Source organism: Silurus meridionalis, chromosome 16 (assembly GCF_014805685.1).
Source record: "Silurus meridionalis isolate SWU-2019-XX chromosome 16, ASM1480568v1, whole genome shotgun sequence".
Lineage (NCBI taxonomy): Eukaryota > Metazoa > Chordata > Actinopteri > Siluriformes > Siluridae > Silurus > Silurus meridionalis.
This window is the reverse complement of record NC_060899.1, coordinates 12,270,062-12,287,092: the sequence shown is the minus strand read 5'-3', so window position 1 is coordinate 12,287,092 and position 17,031 is coordinate 12,270,062. Positions and strand designations below refer to the sequence as shown.

At 35.4% G+C, this 17,031-nt stretch overlaps 2 protein-coding genes across 2 annotated transcripts; both read left to right on the top strand.

The window, feature by feature from the left end:
* The first annotated feature begins 3,082 nt into the window (after nt 1-3,082).
* Nucleotides 3,083-5,257, top strand: fitm2 (fat storage inducing transmembrane protein 2). The gene is made up of 2 exons (XM_046869271.1): nt 3,083-3,342; nt 4,432-5,257. Exons 1-2 carry the CDS (start codon nt 3,164-3,166, stop codon nt 5,018-5,020), a joined length of 768 nt encoding a protein of 255 aa, XP_046725227.1. The 5' UTR covers nt 3,083-3,163; the 3' UTR covers nt 5,021-5,257.
* Nucleotides 5,258-7,800: 2,543 nt separating this feature from the next.
* Nucleotides 7,801-15,221, top strand: LOC124398829 (protein lifeguard 2-like). The gene is made up of 12 exons (XM_046869270.1): nt 7,801-8,192; nt 9,476-9,551; nt 10,296-10,384; nt 10,475-10,539; nt 11,120-11,173; nt 11,314-11,364; nt 11,493-11,532; nt 11,702-11,739; nt 11,866-11,953; nt 12,938-13,033; nt 13,136-13,189; nt 13,315-15,221. Exons 1-12 carry the CDS (start codon nt 8,178-8,180, stop codon nt 13,462-13,464), a joined length of 816 nt encoding a protein of 271 aa, XP_046725226.1. The 5' UTR covers nt 7,801-8,177; the 3' UTR covers nt 13,465-15,221.
* Nucleotides 15,222-17,031: the final 1,810 nt, after the last annotated feature.

The window sequence follows — 17,031 nt, the reverse complement described above, 5'->3', positions numbered from 1 at the left end:
GGAATCAGGACTTTGAATATCCACATCCTTGCCAAGACAAGAGTGCACTGAGGGCAAAGCGTGCTTTCACTTGCAGCAGAGATCGAAATCTGAAAATGTCATTGAGCAGGACTTTAGGAAGGATTAGAGTGGAAAATCATTTCAGAAGTAAAAAAACGACCAGAAATATCAGTGCTGAACAAATCTCAGTGAAAATGATTCCTAATACGTTCTATAGAATGGCTGAAAGCTTTAAAACATCTTTCTTACTTTGGGTGTTTATATATACCCTTTACTGGTCTCTGGATACATTTTTGCTACTTGAATTTCACAACTTGCATTGATTATACTGCCCCCTACTGGATATTATAGTCTTTAAGGCGCTTTAGGGCTCTGCTCTAGAATTAAAATTAAAATTAATTAAAAATGTAAAAATCTGGGGGTGATTATTGACACAAACATTACATTCGATCCTCACCTTCACAATACAGTTAAAAAAATATTTTTGCACGACTGCACCCCAAGTTATCTTTATCTGTTGCTGAAAAATGTGTCAATACTTTCTTTTTTATACATTGATTAATGTAATGCTTTGCTTGCAAAGTTTTCTAAATCTAGTTAAAAGAAATTGCAGGCTGTTCAAAATTTAGGTGTGAGAATCCTGACCAAGAGCAGGACAGGACAGCACATCTCTCCAGTGTTGGAGTCATTGCACTGGTTCCTTGTCAGGTTTTGGATTGCTTTTTAAAATGCTGACCTACACAGTATGGCGCCACATTATTTGTCACCACATTTAATTGTCTACACTTCAAGGCATGATCGCTTTGCCACTCTTCTCATTTTGGTCTTTTAGATGTTCCTCCTACCCATTTACATTTTATGTGTGACCGGGCCTTTTCTTCTTGTGCACCAAAACTTCTTATTAGGGTAAAACTTATAAGCACTAAACTTAGGTACTGAGGTACTAACATATAAATTCATATTTTAGGATCTATTTATTTATATAAAGCTGCTTTATGACAATGCCCATTGTTAAAAGTGCTATAAAAATAAACTTGAGTTGAACTGAATTGAAGTATCTTGACTTATCGTAGCTAGTTTGAATATGACTAAATATTTTCTAATTTTCTAAATATTTAGCATCTTTTTTTTTTTTTCATTCAGGGGTCCAGGATCCCCCAGAGGTCTTGCAACATAGTCAAGACGTCCACTACTTTAAATAAATTTTTTTTTTGGTCGAGCAGTAGAAGTTACATTTTTATAATCCAGGGTCTTTGCACCAAACTCACCTCAGATCTAATATTCTAGATCAGTGGAAGTTGAAAAAGAAAAAGCATGAGAAACGTAAATCTAAAAAGATTTTAAAAAGAGAAGCTTGTATCTTAAAAAGAACCTAGAAATACCAGGTTCCCATTAATTACCTTTCTGTGCCCTGAGCTATGTTGCTCAAACAGACAAGCCTGTTTACATTTTCAGGTGACAGGGCAGCTCGTAAAAATGCTCTTGTAAATGTTTGAAAGTAATGATGGTGTTTTAAATGACGTAAATCGACACCAAACTGAACTTTTGCTATGTTTCTGCACGGACTGATTTAATTGCATCATTTGATGTGTTCATCATGGCAGAATTTAAAATCATCAGTAATACAAATGTTTAGTGAGTAAAAGTAATTTCCTGTTGGAATTTTTTTTTTCATATTTGAGTAGAATAAATGTGTGTTATGCTGAAGGTTTTAATTTCACCTCTTTTATATTTATTTATTAATATTTTTTATAAAAATTGTCAAAAAAATGTGCGCTAATTTTTTAATATTTAACTATAATATAATATAAAAAAATCAACAAATTTCCTCATTCTGCTGATGAAGACTGAATTTAAAATATGAGCTGTCTTGAAACAAAAGGAAACAACATTTATTTATTTATTTAACAAAGTGAGATACAGAATCAAATAAACAAAAATAATGACATATTACATATATATATATATATATATATATATATATATATATATATATATATATATATATATATATATATATATGTATGTTTATCAGTGGCGGGCCGTGCATTTGGTACCTGGGCCTTCAGTGGGGAGGTACCCGACTTAATCCACCTCTTAATACCACCACTATCACGTCACAATCATAGAAACCATCAATCCAATACAAAAACGCAATATAACAACACGTGGCATCACAGAGAGAGAGGCATTTGGCATATGGAGGGTGAATACCATTTTACTAAATACCATTTTACTCCAAACCTCTACACTACAACCACAACTGTGCCACCTACAACATCTGGAGCAGTTCAGAATCAACAGACTCATAACTAGCACCGCTCCTCAGAGGCTGTAAGTCAGTGGTACTGCTCGTATTCACTGGTCTGGAAGTGGAGAACAAACCCTTTCCCCGGCTGAGACACGCTAGCTAGCTTCCGGGTTGGCCGACCTCCTCACGATGTCTAGCTTTTCTTAAAAATATATTTTTAAGTATGTCTGAGACCAAATCAATTTGTCTTCTTCTGTAGGTGTAAAAAAAGTCAAACTTAGATGTATTATTGTGTATAAATGTAACAGTTTCCCTCTGACCAACCAATCAGAGAACGGAAAAATGCTAAGCTATTCTAGAGGCGAATTTAAAATCTGATTGGTTAAAGAAACAGACCAGTTGCTAATATTCTCTATGGTAAAAGGGCCGGCAGTAGAGACTTTGCAGAAGCTGATATCTGATTGGGCAAAAATTTTACATCCACATACACGTACTGGAAGCAGTGCAGCCAAGAAAAAACACTACGAAATGAATAGAATAAACTGTTGGGAATAAATGAATACAATTTCATGAAACAAATATTAAAATTTAGGTTGTAAATGAAGGTCAGTGCTTCTGATAGTGTTTAGGACAGCATGGAGAAGGCTTTGCTGGCCCTGACCGCCCGTCACTGATATATACATATATATAGTAAATAAAAATAAAATGATATTTAAATTATAATTTGTCTTTGTGTACCTTCACTATAAATATGAAATATTTGCCACATTTTTGTGTCGGTCCCTTTAAAAGAAGGGGCGTTACTTAATGGTCTCTCCGCCCCTTTGACGAACCCGGAAGTGACCCATTCATGATCTTTCTTGTCATTGATCTTGAAGCTGATTTGAATTCTGTCTCTCGCGTTAGGACACAATGTCTGCGTTAAGCGGTGTCGTGAAGAAATCGCTTCCTTTCCTGGAATTTAATGTCAGATTTGCCCGGAAATATTTGCCGTTGTTATTCTTTGCTGTTTCACTTGGAGGCTCGCTATTGAAAGAACTGGACGTTGTGCCGAACACATACTTCAGCAACAGGAGGAACCTTTTCAACGTGTAAGTACGAACATCTCAGGTAGTAAAGCTAAACCTTCATCTGGTTATCTGGGTGATTAGACTGTGATGTTGGGTCAGTAACTGACTTTACCTAATCTGATTTAACCAGATCTATAGTTTGAGTTATGCTAACTGACTAGCTCACGTCATCGAGCTTTGATCAAGTCCTCTGTTTTAGGGGAAAGTTCATGCATGCTCGTGATGCGCCTGGTCTCCGCGTGACGTCATCGAATACTTTACATATTACTTTACACATTCAAAAATGTTTTTACACGAATAAAATGCAGTATAATAGAATAAAACGTTATTGGAACACGTTCTTAGAAATATAACTATATACATATATTTATATATAAGGATTAAGTGATTTTTCCCAAAAATGGTGATCAGTGATTGGTCATTGAGTGCAATGGTGATAAGTGATTGGTCATTGAGTGCAATGGTGATCAGTGATTGGTCATTGAGTGCAATGGTGATCAGTGATTGGTCATTGAGTGCAATGGTGATCAGTGATTGGTCATTGAGTGCAATGGTGATCAGTGATTGGTCATTGAGTGCAGTGGTGATCAGTGATTGGTCATTAGGAAGTAGAGCTATATGTGATTGGTCTATGGGAACGATGGTGATCAGTGATCGGTTATTGTTGAATACAGGTGATCAGCGGTCGGCCATTGGGAACAATGGTGATTGGTGAAAACAATTGCTCGCGTCACGCTGTTAGCTAATGCGTTGAGTACAGGACAGTCACTGAAGTCCGCTCAGAATGCTAATCATTTTGCTAATGTGGTTTAAAAAGTCAACAAACCTACTGACCTCCTGCTTTTTCCTCTGCATCTGAAAACTTTACATTTGATCACTTTATGCAAAGTGCAACAAAATGTCCTGAATGTAATTTAGCACCATGTTACAGTGTATACAATTTTTTGTTATAGTATTTACTGGGCCACTGATCGAGTATTGTTATATTGAAGTCAATGACAGTGTAGCTTTCCAGATTAAATATAGTGCATACCGAGTCAATATTAGGACAGTAAGTACTGAATAAGTGCTGTAGGTCTTATTTGATGTATTCTGTTTTTTCCCTTTCAGATATTTTGTAAAATTCTCCTGGGGATGGAACCTGCTTTTGTTGCTCCCATTTATATATCTGTCCAACTCCTACAACAAAAACCTCACCTTTGCATTTCAACGTCTCGCATCCCTTGTGGTTGCCACAGCCATATGGTATTCCTGCACTGAGATATTCTTCTACATTGAAAATGTCACAGGGGCATGCTACGACAACACGCAAACCATCCAGGACGGTTTGAGCACCAAGTCTGAGTGCAAAACGGCCGGCTTCTTTTGGGAAGGTTTCGACATATCAGGCCACTGCTTCATATTATCTTACTCGACACTCCTAATCATGGAAGAAATGGTTCCCATGTTACACCTTGTCCAACACTACAAAAATAGACCCACCTTTCTTGATGCTTTGTACCTCGCACTCAACGCCATTGCAGTTATTTGGGTTTGGATGTTTGCCTGCACTTCGGTGTACTTCCACAACATGATCCAGAAGTTCCTCGGGACGTCGCTTGGTGTACTGAGCTGGTATTTGACCTATAAGTTTTGGTACATGAAACCTTTTTCACCAGGACTCCCACCTTACCAGAGCGACCATAAACAACATGTTTAAACTGAAAAGTTTACAACAACTTGCCATTCAGTGTGAAGCCTCCAACCTTTTGACCAGGGTTATATTTGTATGGTGCACTACATGTCAAATTTTTTCAAAGGTCCCTTCTGACCAAGGGATTTGTGTGCTTGTTTGGCAGCTGGTGTCCCAAAACTGACTCTGTAACCAGAGAGTGCCTGCAAAGTCTAAAGTATATTGTTGCCTTTTAAAATGTGACCACAATAGGGAAGTGTGTGTCCCAAATGCTACAATGTCAAGCCATTTTCTTATTGTTGCATCAACTAATACAAAAAACAAGGCACCTGTAACACTAGACTATCATCACTAGCTAAACTTTCTGAAATATAATTATATATATATATATATATATATATATATATATATATATATATATATATATATATATATATATATATATATATATATATAACGGCTGAGAGTCTAAGCATGTTACCCATAATGCACTGGCAAACAGATGTAACCTGATTGTGTAAAGAAAGAAAGTGCAAAGCTATGGCTGTTGTTTATATCAAAGCTAGAGATTCCATTCGCATATCCTGAAGCACCGTCAAATTCTTGGTTCTATTCGGTCCGAATGTGTTGATGCGTGTTCATTTAGACAAATTACACTTATTTTTAATGTGTATTCCTTCAAATATGACCTCATAATTGTTACACAAATTTCCGTTATTGTTAGGGTCTCTACAGTTCAAGCGCTTTTTGGAACAAATAAAGCTGTGTCTATATGTAATATGTTTTTTCAGAACCATTGTTTCTTGGGAACATGACTAAAATTCATTCACTTCAAACAAGAAAAATATGAAATGCTTGATATTATAGGAAATAATCGAATTTCGGCTCGTATCATCAACTACATTACCGGTTATTTTTCCATAATAATGTATCAGTATCTATGATTTTATTCCCTCTTAGGGTCCTTCAGTGGCTCTCTGTCAAATTTACCTCAGAACACTGAGGTAAACTATTTAGAGCACCGTCTTTGTTAACTATTTCAATGACTACCAAAAGAATACGTAGCTACTATATAGCTATTTTGCCTTTTTTAGCTCTGTTCGCTTTTTGATTCAGTGTCAACATAATTGCATAATCGTTTATAATTCGTTTCTTGTCAACAATTTCTGCCAAACACTAGAGGTTGGTATATACTGTAAATATCACCTCATTTTGTTAGTTATAACTGCATGCTTTTTGTAAAAGCGTTCTCTGTTCATTTGTACAACTTGGATTGTTGTTACAGCAGGATTTTGACTTGTTTCGCAACTCGCCATACAATTACCTCTGCTTGTAAATTAAACTTTCCCTGTTGCACGTCGTACGCTCGTCGTTTGGAAACATCCAATCGAAGGCTTGCGTTCCATGTCGTTTATTACTGAACGCATCGAATGAGGCGCCTTTTAGACATGTTTTGCGTCTCGTTTGAACTCAACTCGGACCTAACAAAAGTGGTTTGACTCGAAAAACTCCCAGTTATTTATCTTTTAGGTTTACAAATTCCACACATGAGAAATTATTATGTTTCCTGTGATTTTAGAGGGGTTACACTTTTACATGTGTTACATGTGTATTGATTAAAATTGACATATTAGGGACCGGACTGACTTACAACATTGCCATGTAAAATCTGCACAATTATTAAAAATCTCTTCATTTTGTGGACTGGAGCAGTGTTTGTCTTTTACTTCATCCAATAATGGAAAACATTTCAAATGACTGCGCTATATTGTGTTTATTTCCACTATATTTTACATTGTATGTGTTTTACAAATTCAGTCTGTGTGAATTGCATTTGCTATTGAAAAAAGAGATCATTATATGTAAACCAGTCGAAAACCAGTATGAAAAGCTTATGGTTTGATAGCCATCCATCCCAATATCCTCTCTGTATCTCAATTGTACATGTAGATCTATTGATATTAAACCTGTTGAATATTGTTATTAGTAGCAATAATCAATTGACTTAAAATTGCTCTCGGCCTCAAGCTAAGGGAGTGGGAGCTGTGTTCATCCTCCTCATCTGATAGTTATCCTAGGATGAGATCAATTTGGCTTTTGGGAAGAAATTGGGGGGAAATTACATTCTTCATTCGGTGAAATACTACAAAATACTTAACTCAAATATTGCTATTTAGATTTAACAAGACACTGGTTCCCTGGTGGTCTAGTGGTTAGGATGCGGCGCTCTCACCGCTGCGGCCCGGGTTCGAGCCCTGGTCAGGGAACCAACCCCAGCCATTAGGGTTGCACAAGCCAGTGCACTCTCAGCGCGGATCCCAAGCCTGGATAAATCGGGAGGGTTGCGTTAGGAAGGACATCCAGCGTAAAAACGTGCCAAATCAAACATGCGGATGATCCGCTGTGGTGATCCCTAATGGGAGAAGCTGAAAGAAAGAGAAAGATTTAATGAGACACTGAAAAATGAATTGATTTAGACCACTGTGATTAGATGAACCTAGGTTTAGAGATGATTAATCAATAGTGGGTCAGTCTTGGAATAAAACATAAAGACATTGATGCCATTACCATTTTGCCCTGTCTTGAAACCTGAAACCCATATATGAAGTATAACATTGGTGGAAAAATTTGTTGACTTAAATTAAGTTTTTTCCAACAACATAAAAATGTGTTGGTTTTGCCTTTAAAAATTCACTATTGAAACTATATCTTATTCATATTAAGAGCTTCATAATTTTATATAAACCGAATCATCAAATGAGATCCTACAAATATTTCATTAAGAACGAACCTTTTTCTCCTTCACTGCTGCTTGATCATGCCAGAACACTCTAGACCAAAGCTGCATCAATGATTCACAGCTGAGTGCCATGGAAAAAAGATCACCCCTGTTTTTTAAGAGGTTTGGTTTAATCCAGGCTTCTGTAGACTGCTATTCGTTGCTGCATGTTTCTAGAATGTGCTTTTTGGACGACACCAGGGGGGGAATCTGTCTGATTAATAGAGCATCTCTGTTGGAATAGAGTATTACAGCAGTGCACGAGGTTTCATCAGAAATACCCGAGAGGAGCATCACTATATTTTGCAACAAATATTTGTGGGATAGACACAAAAGAAAGAGAAGTAGAAAAATAAAGAAGAGCTGAACCACACGTTGAATGACTGATTAAAAGAGGTGTTTATCATGACTCAAGGCAAGGTAAGCTCCTTGCACAGTTTAGATTGTATGCAACTATTCATTTCAATGATTTACTCTCTAGGGATCTTTGTAGTAAGATGCTCCATCTGTGGTTGTTTTCATCTCCACTTTCACTGTCCAACTTCTTTATTTCAGCCCAGTCCAGTGTACTCGTTATAAATAAGAGCAATTATATTTATCTCTAAACCTAATTTACAAACATATATACCATACAATGAATGCTTTATGCAAAAAATTGTTTATATAAAAAAAAAATACATATTATCTGATTAACCAACATTACATTTAGTTACTTTAAATGTTTTCCCCAATCATGTTTAATTGCCTTTTTCCACTGCACACATTTGTCTTTCAGTCTTTCCTCATCGATCTGTATTCCTTTATGGGCATCAAACATTTTTGCATAATTTACATCATAATCTATAATTAAATATAAGCAATTAACATGACAAAACACGAAAATAAATGACAGAATGGTATGATGATGCCCAGCACAAATTGGACCTTCTGTGACCATCACATTTGGGTTTTTTTGGTTTAAATTTGATAATTAATTGTTTTATTTCTCTTATATTATAGCAATTTGCTGACACAAACATTTTTTTTTTTTGGAAGTCTTTATTTTGCTCCCTTAAAAGCCAGGAGACATGAAAGCCCATGAGTGGATGGGAGGATGGATGGATGGATGGATGGATGGATGGATGGATGGATGGATGGGAGGATGGATGGATGGATGGATGGGAGGATGGATGGATGGATGAATGGGAGGATGGATGGATGAATGGATGGATGGATGGATGGATGGATGGATGGAAAAATAAGTGGATGGTTACAATAGAAGTTGTGTCTCATGTGGAAAACAAGTTCTTTAATGATACCACTCTCCATTGGAAAACTCAAAAGAGTATCTGTTAACCTCTAATAGTTACATAGTGCTGAAACCGAAGGTCAAAACACACCAAAAAAAAGCAACAGAAACATTCAAAACAGTTTTTGCAATATAATATCACCACCAAAAACCAACTTAAGCTGTCCTACACAATGATCTGGCAACTTCCCTTCTCAATTTATTGATAATAAAAGCACTAATAGCTGGTCATCATCTTAAGATGTTGTGTCTTGTTCGATGTTTTCTCTGCAGCACGGTTAAACAAGTTGCTGGTTAATGATAACTGGACATGGTTTAAACACGGTCATGAGTGAAAGCACATTTGAATTCGATATATCCATTTTGTTACTGTTTTTAAAAAAAACTCTGTTTATTATAATGTGCTTATTTACAGATTTTAGAGGTAAACAAGCTGAATGAAGGCTCATCTCTGCCTCAACCACCACCAAGCTATGAGGAGGCAACTGCAGGTAAGTTCATTTCCTCACACTGAGGTTTTGCTCTCTTCCTCCCTCTAGTGGCTATAAATAACCCTCTGTTCAAATGTAGTAAAAATAAACAAAAATTTTCTAATAAATTTCATGGATTACGAAGATAATTTATGCAAGGACATTATCATTGTAATTATACCTCAAGTGAAGCTTGTTAATGTTTGTTAATTGGAGAGGGCAGTACAGTTTAATGCAGTTTCAGACACAAGAACAATATTCAGTTATTAATTTGTACCAACTGCATCCTCCCTTATGGAATATTTCAAATTTTCAGTTCACATGTAATCATTGATGTTTTGCATGTGATTTATGGTGTGAGGAATTTAAAATCGCATGCATAATTCAATTTACAATGTTGAGAAAAAGTATAACATTTTATTTTATTTTTTGTCACACTTGAATTAAATGATTCAGCTCATGCAGCGAATTTTAATATAACACAAAGTGCAAAACGTGTACCCAAAAAAACGTACAAAATGCAGTTTAATTAATGATAAAAAACTGCAATAACTGTCAATGAGTCTTTCACATTGTTATGGAGGGAAAAAAGACTTTTTTTACTGCACTGTATTATGCCCTAAAATCTCTAGAAAACACATGTAAATAAGATGTAATCACTTAAGAAGAAACACATGCAATTAAGAAGATATCCGGTTGCATTGTTTTAGAGTTATAACCAAAGCTGTTTTTGAAATCTAATTAACTCCATATGGTATGTTGAAGGTGGAAGTGGCATTTACCCTGTTGACGGAGAAAGTTGCACAAAGTTTTCCTTTGATGACTTGAACGTACGCCGGACATTTATACGGAAGGTATATATGTTGGTAAAAACAAACGTGTTTTTGTTGATAATAATGGATATTTTAGTGTTATGATTTCCTGATTTGAGCGTATGTGTGCAGGTCTATGCCATTCTGGCGCTCCAGCTGTCTGTCACCCTGGCCATTGTTTCTATCTTCACTTTCTGGTGAGTGCGTTAGCAGCTCTGTCTCAAAACAAACAGAATTTCCTTCATGGGGATTCATTGGTATGAAAAAAAAGGCTGGAAATCTGTAATAAAGACGTAAGAAGGTCAACAACTAAAAAAACAACAACTAAAAAACCCCCAAGAGATTCAAACAAGGTTCTCTGATCTGATGAGACATAAATGTCATTTAAATGTTTGGTAAGATTCCACAGTGTTCAACACCCTGCTACTATGAAGCATGGGGGTGGTAGCATCATGCTGTGGGAATACCATTTTAATAAGCAGGACATGGGAAAGTGGTCAGAGGGCAGTGTAGTTGAATCCAAATACACCCTATAGACCCTAAGTATACCTAAGTAAAGCTTTAAGTGTGTAGTTTAAGACCAAGAACCTCGAAGGAGTAATACTGTATGTTTAAAAGACAAGTAAGTTGCTGTCTCCAAGATTGTTTTTTTCCAAGAGGCAGATGGGAACACTTGCAGCTGCATTTTCAACATTTTACATGGTGGGATGATTATTATACATGGTACTGTGTTGTTGTTTTTTTTTTTTAATAGACCTTCTTTTCTTTCATTCTCAGTGAACCATTAAAGGACTATGTCCAGTCTAATCCTGGATGGTACTGGGCCGGATAGTAAGTCCTAAATGGTGCAAACAATTCTGAACAATTTGAAGTTGGCTGTCTATAGATAGTTGGAGTTTTAAGAACTTAATATAATGCTCAATGTATGTTGCCGAATTACTGTTTTCGGGGGTTTTGTTTTTCACCTACAGCGCAGTGTTCATGACAACATTAGTGACGCTGTCCTGCTTTCCTGGACCGAGGTAAGCTCGTTTTGACACTAACAGATCAATTTATGGTCAATTTAGCATACAAATGAGTCTTTTGATTGTGCATTATTTGATAGAAAGAAATACACAGATTTTCACTCTCTTTCTATCTGTAACTATAGGAGGCGGTTTCCATGGAACCTGATTCTGTTGGCCATCTTTGTAAGTCCCAAAACTGAAATCTTTTCTACAGTCTATTGAAACGAATTATTGTGTATGAAACACACAAATACCGTCTTTCATTTCTATATTATACAAATTTTTATGTGAGAATTTTATAGGAGTACTGACGTTCATTGTCAGCATTTACTGTGCATTTCTTCCATTACAGACTCTGTCACTTTCGTATATGACAGGAATGTTGTCCAGGTATTGTATCGACCTTGTATGTATGTATTAACTTTGTGTTATGTACAAGAAAAACAATTATTTTATATGATTGATATGCACATTATTTCCTGTTTTAAATCTCTTTTTTTTCCCCACTTCCCATAGTTACTACAATACAACGTCTGTGATGATGTGTTTGGGTATTACAGTCCTGGTCTGCTTCTCTGTCTCAGTTTTTAGTTTTCAGACAAAAGTAAGTACAAGGTCATTCACAGTAACACCGTCACTCATGTCTTACAGTAACGTCAATCTGTTTAAATATATTTGGTTGACCGGACTGAGGAGTTTCACTTGATACTGGACAATCTGCTAAACAATGTGTGTGTGACTGATAGGAAAGGTATGCGTCATATTTTCTTTTTCATTGAACACATATATGGCTTGTGGGACAAATAAAGACCATGTTCATTAACATGGGGATGGACTTGGTGCCCGAACTATGGAGTTTAAAAATGAATATGGATTTTGTATATTCGATTATCAGATTTATGTTTGAACGATAACATTACAATGTGTTTGTATGCTGTAGTATGAAAATTTCCCTTCACTGAAACACAAACCAGTTCGGGCACGCCAATGTCCCTGTGCACAAACTCTATGAGGACATTGTTTACTAGTGTTATAGTGAAAGAACTCCTGCACCCTTTGAGCCTTGACATTAAACCCACTGAACACCTTTATGATTAACACTGAATAAACATCAGGTCTTCTCAACCATCACTGCCTGACCTCACTAATGCTTTTGTGGTTAAGGAGCACAAATCTTACAGCCACTCTATAGAATCTAGTGAAAGACTTCCCTGAAAAATGGTGGCTCCACATTAACGTTTTGGAGAGAGAAGTTCAAAAAAGCACATAGGGATGTAATAATCAGGTGTCCACATACCAGGATGATGTAATGTAATGTAGATGTCTAGAGTGATGTTAAACCTTTGATACTTAGTACAATGGATATTAAACAATGTAAATGTTCATAAGAAATGTGGGAAAAGGGTTTATCTGATCTAACATCACAAATACCTGCAGTTTTAGCAGGGATGTGTAGATACATATATCTGCTACATTTACAGTATCTGGTGATATGTCCACTGTACATTACATTCATTTACTAGAAAAGAGTGAATTATTCTTTATTGATTTTATTGATCTAATTATTTTCTTGTTTGTTTTTTTACAGATTGATATGACATCGTGTCAGGGTGTGATGCTTATCATCTGCACCTCGTTTTTTATATGTGGAATATTACTGGCTTTAATTATACCTCTTGGCTGTGTACGTATATATTTTCTGCGGATAAAAATGGTACTGGATTCGTTCATTATTTGAGTGCTGTAATATATCAGCTGCTATTTTTTAACGCTGTTAACTGTGCAGGTTCCTTGGATGCACGCTGTGTTTGCTGTGCTGGGAGCAATCATGTTTAGCATGGTAAGGGCTCTACCAGTAGCTGAATTGTAGAATACAGTATATATACACATACACATGCATTCATACCTATACATATAATTGTGTGAAGTTCAATTTTGCTTATGGTACTGTCATTTTTTTTCAAGTTTCTGGCAATCGACACACAGCTCCTGATGGGAAAAAAGCGTGAAAGTATCAGTCCTGAGGATTACATCTATGCTACACTCAATATCTATTTGGACATCGTCTACATCTTCTCCTTTATTCTCCAGATTTTTGGAAAAAATAGGCTGTGAGCCAATGCATTTTCATAGCTATAAGTAATGTGAAGTTACATATCACCTTGTTGTGACCACAAAAAAAATAATCCAAAACTCACTTACAAACTTCAGAAATTCTGCATGCTGGAACCCAAATTCAAAACAGTTGAACATCAACTAAAAGTCTTGGAAAGGAATGTATGGCAGAAGGTATTAGCAAAACTTTTATGTAGTTTTAGAAAACTTTCATTCTTTTCAGTATACAAATACATAGGTTAACATAGAAAATAATGGGTGCATAGTAATACTACTAGTCCTACTGCCAATACAAAATAAAAGAGATTTATTTTTTTATGTAGTTCCAAACTTCTATTTTTATGTATAGAATAAAATGTATCTATACATAAACTATTTAAAAAGGCAAAGAATTTTAAATGCCTGAAATATGAAAATACCAAGATACTAAAAAAGAGCATAATGGGTCATACAATATGAAAAAGTATGCACTGTTAAAAAACTGCTATTTTAAAGTAAAACTATGCCAACAGATAATATCAAACAGAAATGTTTTTTTTTAAATAATATTTTTAAAGTTTTTTTATTTTTACTAAAAATTTAAATATTAATAAAAATAGTAGTATGCAAGAACCTCGCTAATTAATAGTATCAAATCTGAAATGGTATATTTGTAGGTAACCTAATGTTTATATATAAATTAATAAACTATTCTAGCTAACAATAATCCAGGAACTGGATTTTTAATGCATTAAAATACCAAAAACTCAATTCAATTTGAAGCCTTCAATACTGCTCTCTTCTTTAAAAAGTTGTAATACCACAAACCTCACACGATCCGATGTTTGCTTCACTCCTTTATGCTGGGATCCTGAAGTAGAACTATGAGATAAGGAGAAATGGCCCAAAGATGATTTACTGTATTTGCACATCAACATTGTTACACACAAAAAAAGTGTATTAAGGTTAGCTGCAAAGTAAATGCACGTGCTGATATTTTTTTTTGAAAACCTATTCATCAGTCTTTCACTTTCTCTCACTAGTGAATGTTTTTATTCAAATTAGGGCTGCAACTAACGATTATTTAATCGGACAATGAATTATTTTCTTCGTTCAATTGATAAATTGGATTTTATTTTTAAAACAACAAAAAAACTTTCATCTTCATACGTGACTTGGGACGCACACTTTTTCATTTACATTTACATTTGCTGCATTTAGCAGACGCCTTTGTCCAGAGCGAAGTACAAAAGTGCTTTGAGTCTCTAGAAATAAATAAATCTACACTGGTACGCTTGATTACAAACTTAAGATAAATCTGCCTACAATCGCTGCCGATCGACCCTGTAATCTCCTCTATTTCGCAAGCGGCTGTGTTATCTTACCATCACGCTAAACCGTAAATTGAGCAGCCTAATCGCAACTAATCAACAACAGCATTCGTTGACAACGATTAGTATCGATTTTATCGATTGTTGCAGCCCTAATTTAAAATTCATTTGAATTACCATGGAATTAATTATTATTATTATTGTTGGGTTTTTTTGTTTTTTTTGGGATATTCTTTGTGTCTAATAATCCATTTATTTATTCATTTATTTATTTGTTTATTTTTGTCATAATTCTGTCGTGAGTGAGCTTCATTTTATAAGATGGTTTTTACTTTGACAGAAAGTAACAGAGAAACTAAAATTGAATAAAAATGAAATGTAAATAATATAATCATAAGCGTCAAATGTTCATTATGCATATAAGGTATGGATGCCTTTCTCTGAGACACAAATAAATAACTGAAATAAACATGTTCTTTTGTATTGCTTGGAGTTTCTGATATTCATATGTTATGATAATTATTATGTAATATTAATCAAAGTAAATAGTTAACAGTAGTTAATAGTTAACAATGCGATATTAATTAATAGTTAAGAATAGTTAATGCGCTATGAATTAATTGTTAATTCGTTTTTAGAGGTATAATGACATAATACTAAACATAATGCTTTAGAGACACTTCCTGAATTATTGGCACCCTTCAGGAAATTTGGCTTCAATTATTATTTAAAAATTATAGTTAGGCATGTTGTCTTTTTTGTTTTCAACAAAAATCTCCTCTAGCAAAAGCCATTTTCATATTTTCCTATAATATACACAGCAAAATATGGTTTAAACATAAGTAAAATTAAATAAATAGCTACAGTATCTCCCAAAAGTGAGTACACCCTTTTAAATTTCAGCAAACATTTTATTTTAGGTTCTAAAGGGACAATACTATAGAAATGTGTGTATCGTAGATTAGAGCAGTCAAAATTTGGTGCTTTGCATAATATTCTCTGGATGTTCAGCATGGCACCTTAAAGAGGTCCCAAGGAATCTTTAAAGAAGGTTAAAAACATGTAAATTATTAATATTATATTACATATTAATATCTATAAGTTTAGTGTGTATAAATGTATCCTTAATGGGCAAACCTGTGTTGACAGTGACAAGGAAAGACTCCCTGAGATGGTATGAGGAAGAAACCTTGAGAGGAACCAGTTTCAAAAGGGAACTCATAATTATCTGGGTGGCACCAAATATACATTCATTATAGTGTTATTATTGTTAAGATGTACTGATCAGCAGTGACGTGCATTGAGGCCAAAGGCAGGTGAGGCAATGGACAATCAGAGCCAGATTTACACATATATGATCCCCGAATAGATTCAATTATTAAATACTCAATTACTTGGTTTGATCAGGCAATTTTATTTGAGTGTTATACAATAAGTACTTGGGCTCTTGCATGGCCTCAACATTGTGGCAGGGATAAATTGCTGCCTCTCATGGTACTCCTTTATTGCAGTTTTATCTATAAAAACATACCTTAATATCTTTTGAATAGATATGTGATGTAAGTTATCTAGACTATGGAAGGTGATCACTTGCAAATATGTACACACAAACCACTTCACTGTCCTCTCTTTCATACACACATATGTACTCTGTCTTACTCCTACTGACTTTCATTCCCTTCTCTCCACCTCTCCAGGCTCTTCTCAACTTGCTCCCTACTCTCACCACAAATCACAATATCATCCACAAACATCATAGTCCATGGAGACTCCTGTCTGACCTCATCCGTCAACCTGTCCATCACCACTGCAAACAGAAAAGGGCTCAGAGCCGATCCTTGATGCAGTCCAGCCTACATCTTGATTCAGTTTGTCATACTGCACACTTCACTTCTATCACACTGTCCTCATACATGTCCTGCACCACCCTCACATACTTCTTTGACACACCTGACTTCCTCATACAATACCACAACTCCTCTCTCTCCACCCTGTCTTACGCTTTCTTGAAATCCACAAATACGCAATGCAACCACTTCTGACCTTCTAAATACTTCTCCATCAACATTCTAAAAACAAATAATGCGTCTGTGGTGCTCTTCCTTGGCATGAAATCATACTGCTGCCCACAGGTCTTGGTAATCTTGGTAAACAATCTGGTTAAAAACTCCACTGCCATCTCTCCTTAACATCTCCATGCTTCTACTGGAATGTCATCTGGTCCAACCAACTTTCCACTTTTAATCCTCCTAATCAC

Excerpts from the sequence above, each read along its gene's own strand:
- fitm2 (XM_046869271.1), top strand. The coding sequence starts at position 3,164 with ATGTCTGCGTTAAGCGGTGTCGTGAAGAAATCGCTTCCTTTCCTGGAA. Across the intron at positions 3,343-4,431 it reads AGGAGGAACCTTTTCAACGT|ATATTTTGTAAAATTCTCCT; the intron begins GTAAGTACGAAC and ends TTTCCCTTTCAG.
- LOC124398829 (XM_046869270.1), top strand. Across the intron at positions 9,552-10,295 it reads CTATGAGGAGGCAACTGCAG|GTGGAAGTGGCATTTACCCT; the intron begins GTAAGTTCATTT and ends GGTATGTTGAAG. Across the intron at positions 11,365-11,492 it reads TCCTGCTTTCCTGGACCGAG|GAGGCGGTTTCCATGGAACC; the intron begins GTAAGCTCGTTT and ends CTGTAACTATAG.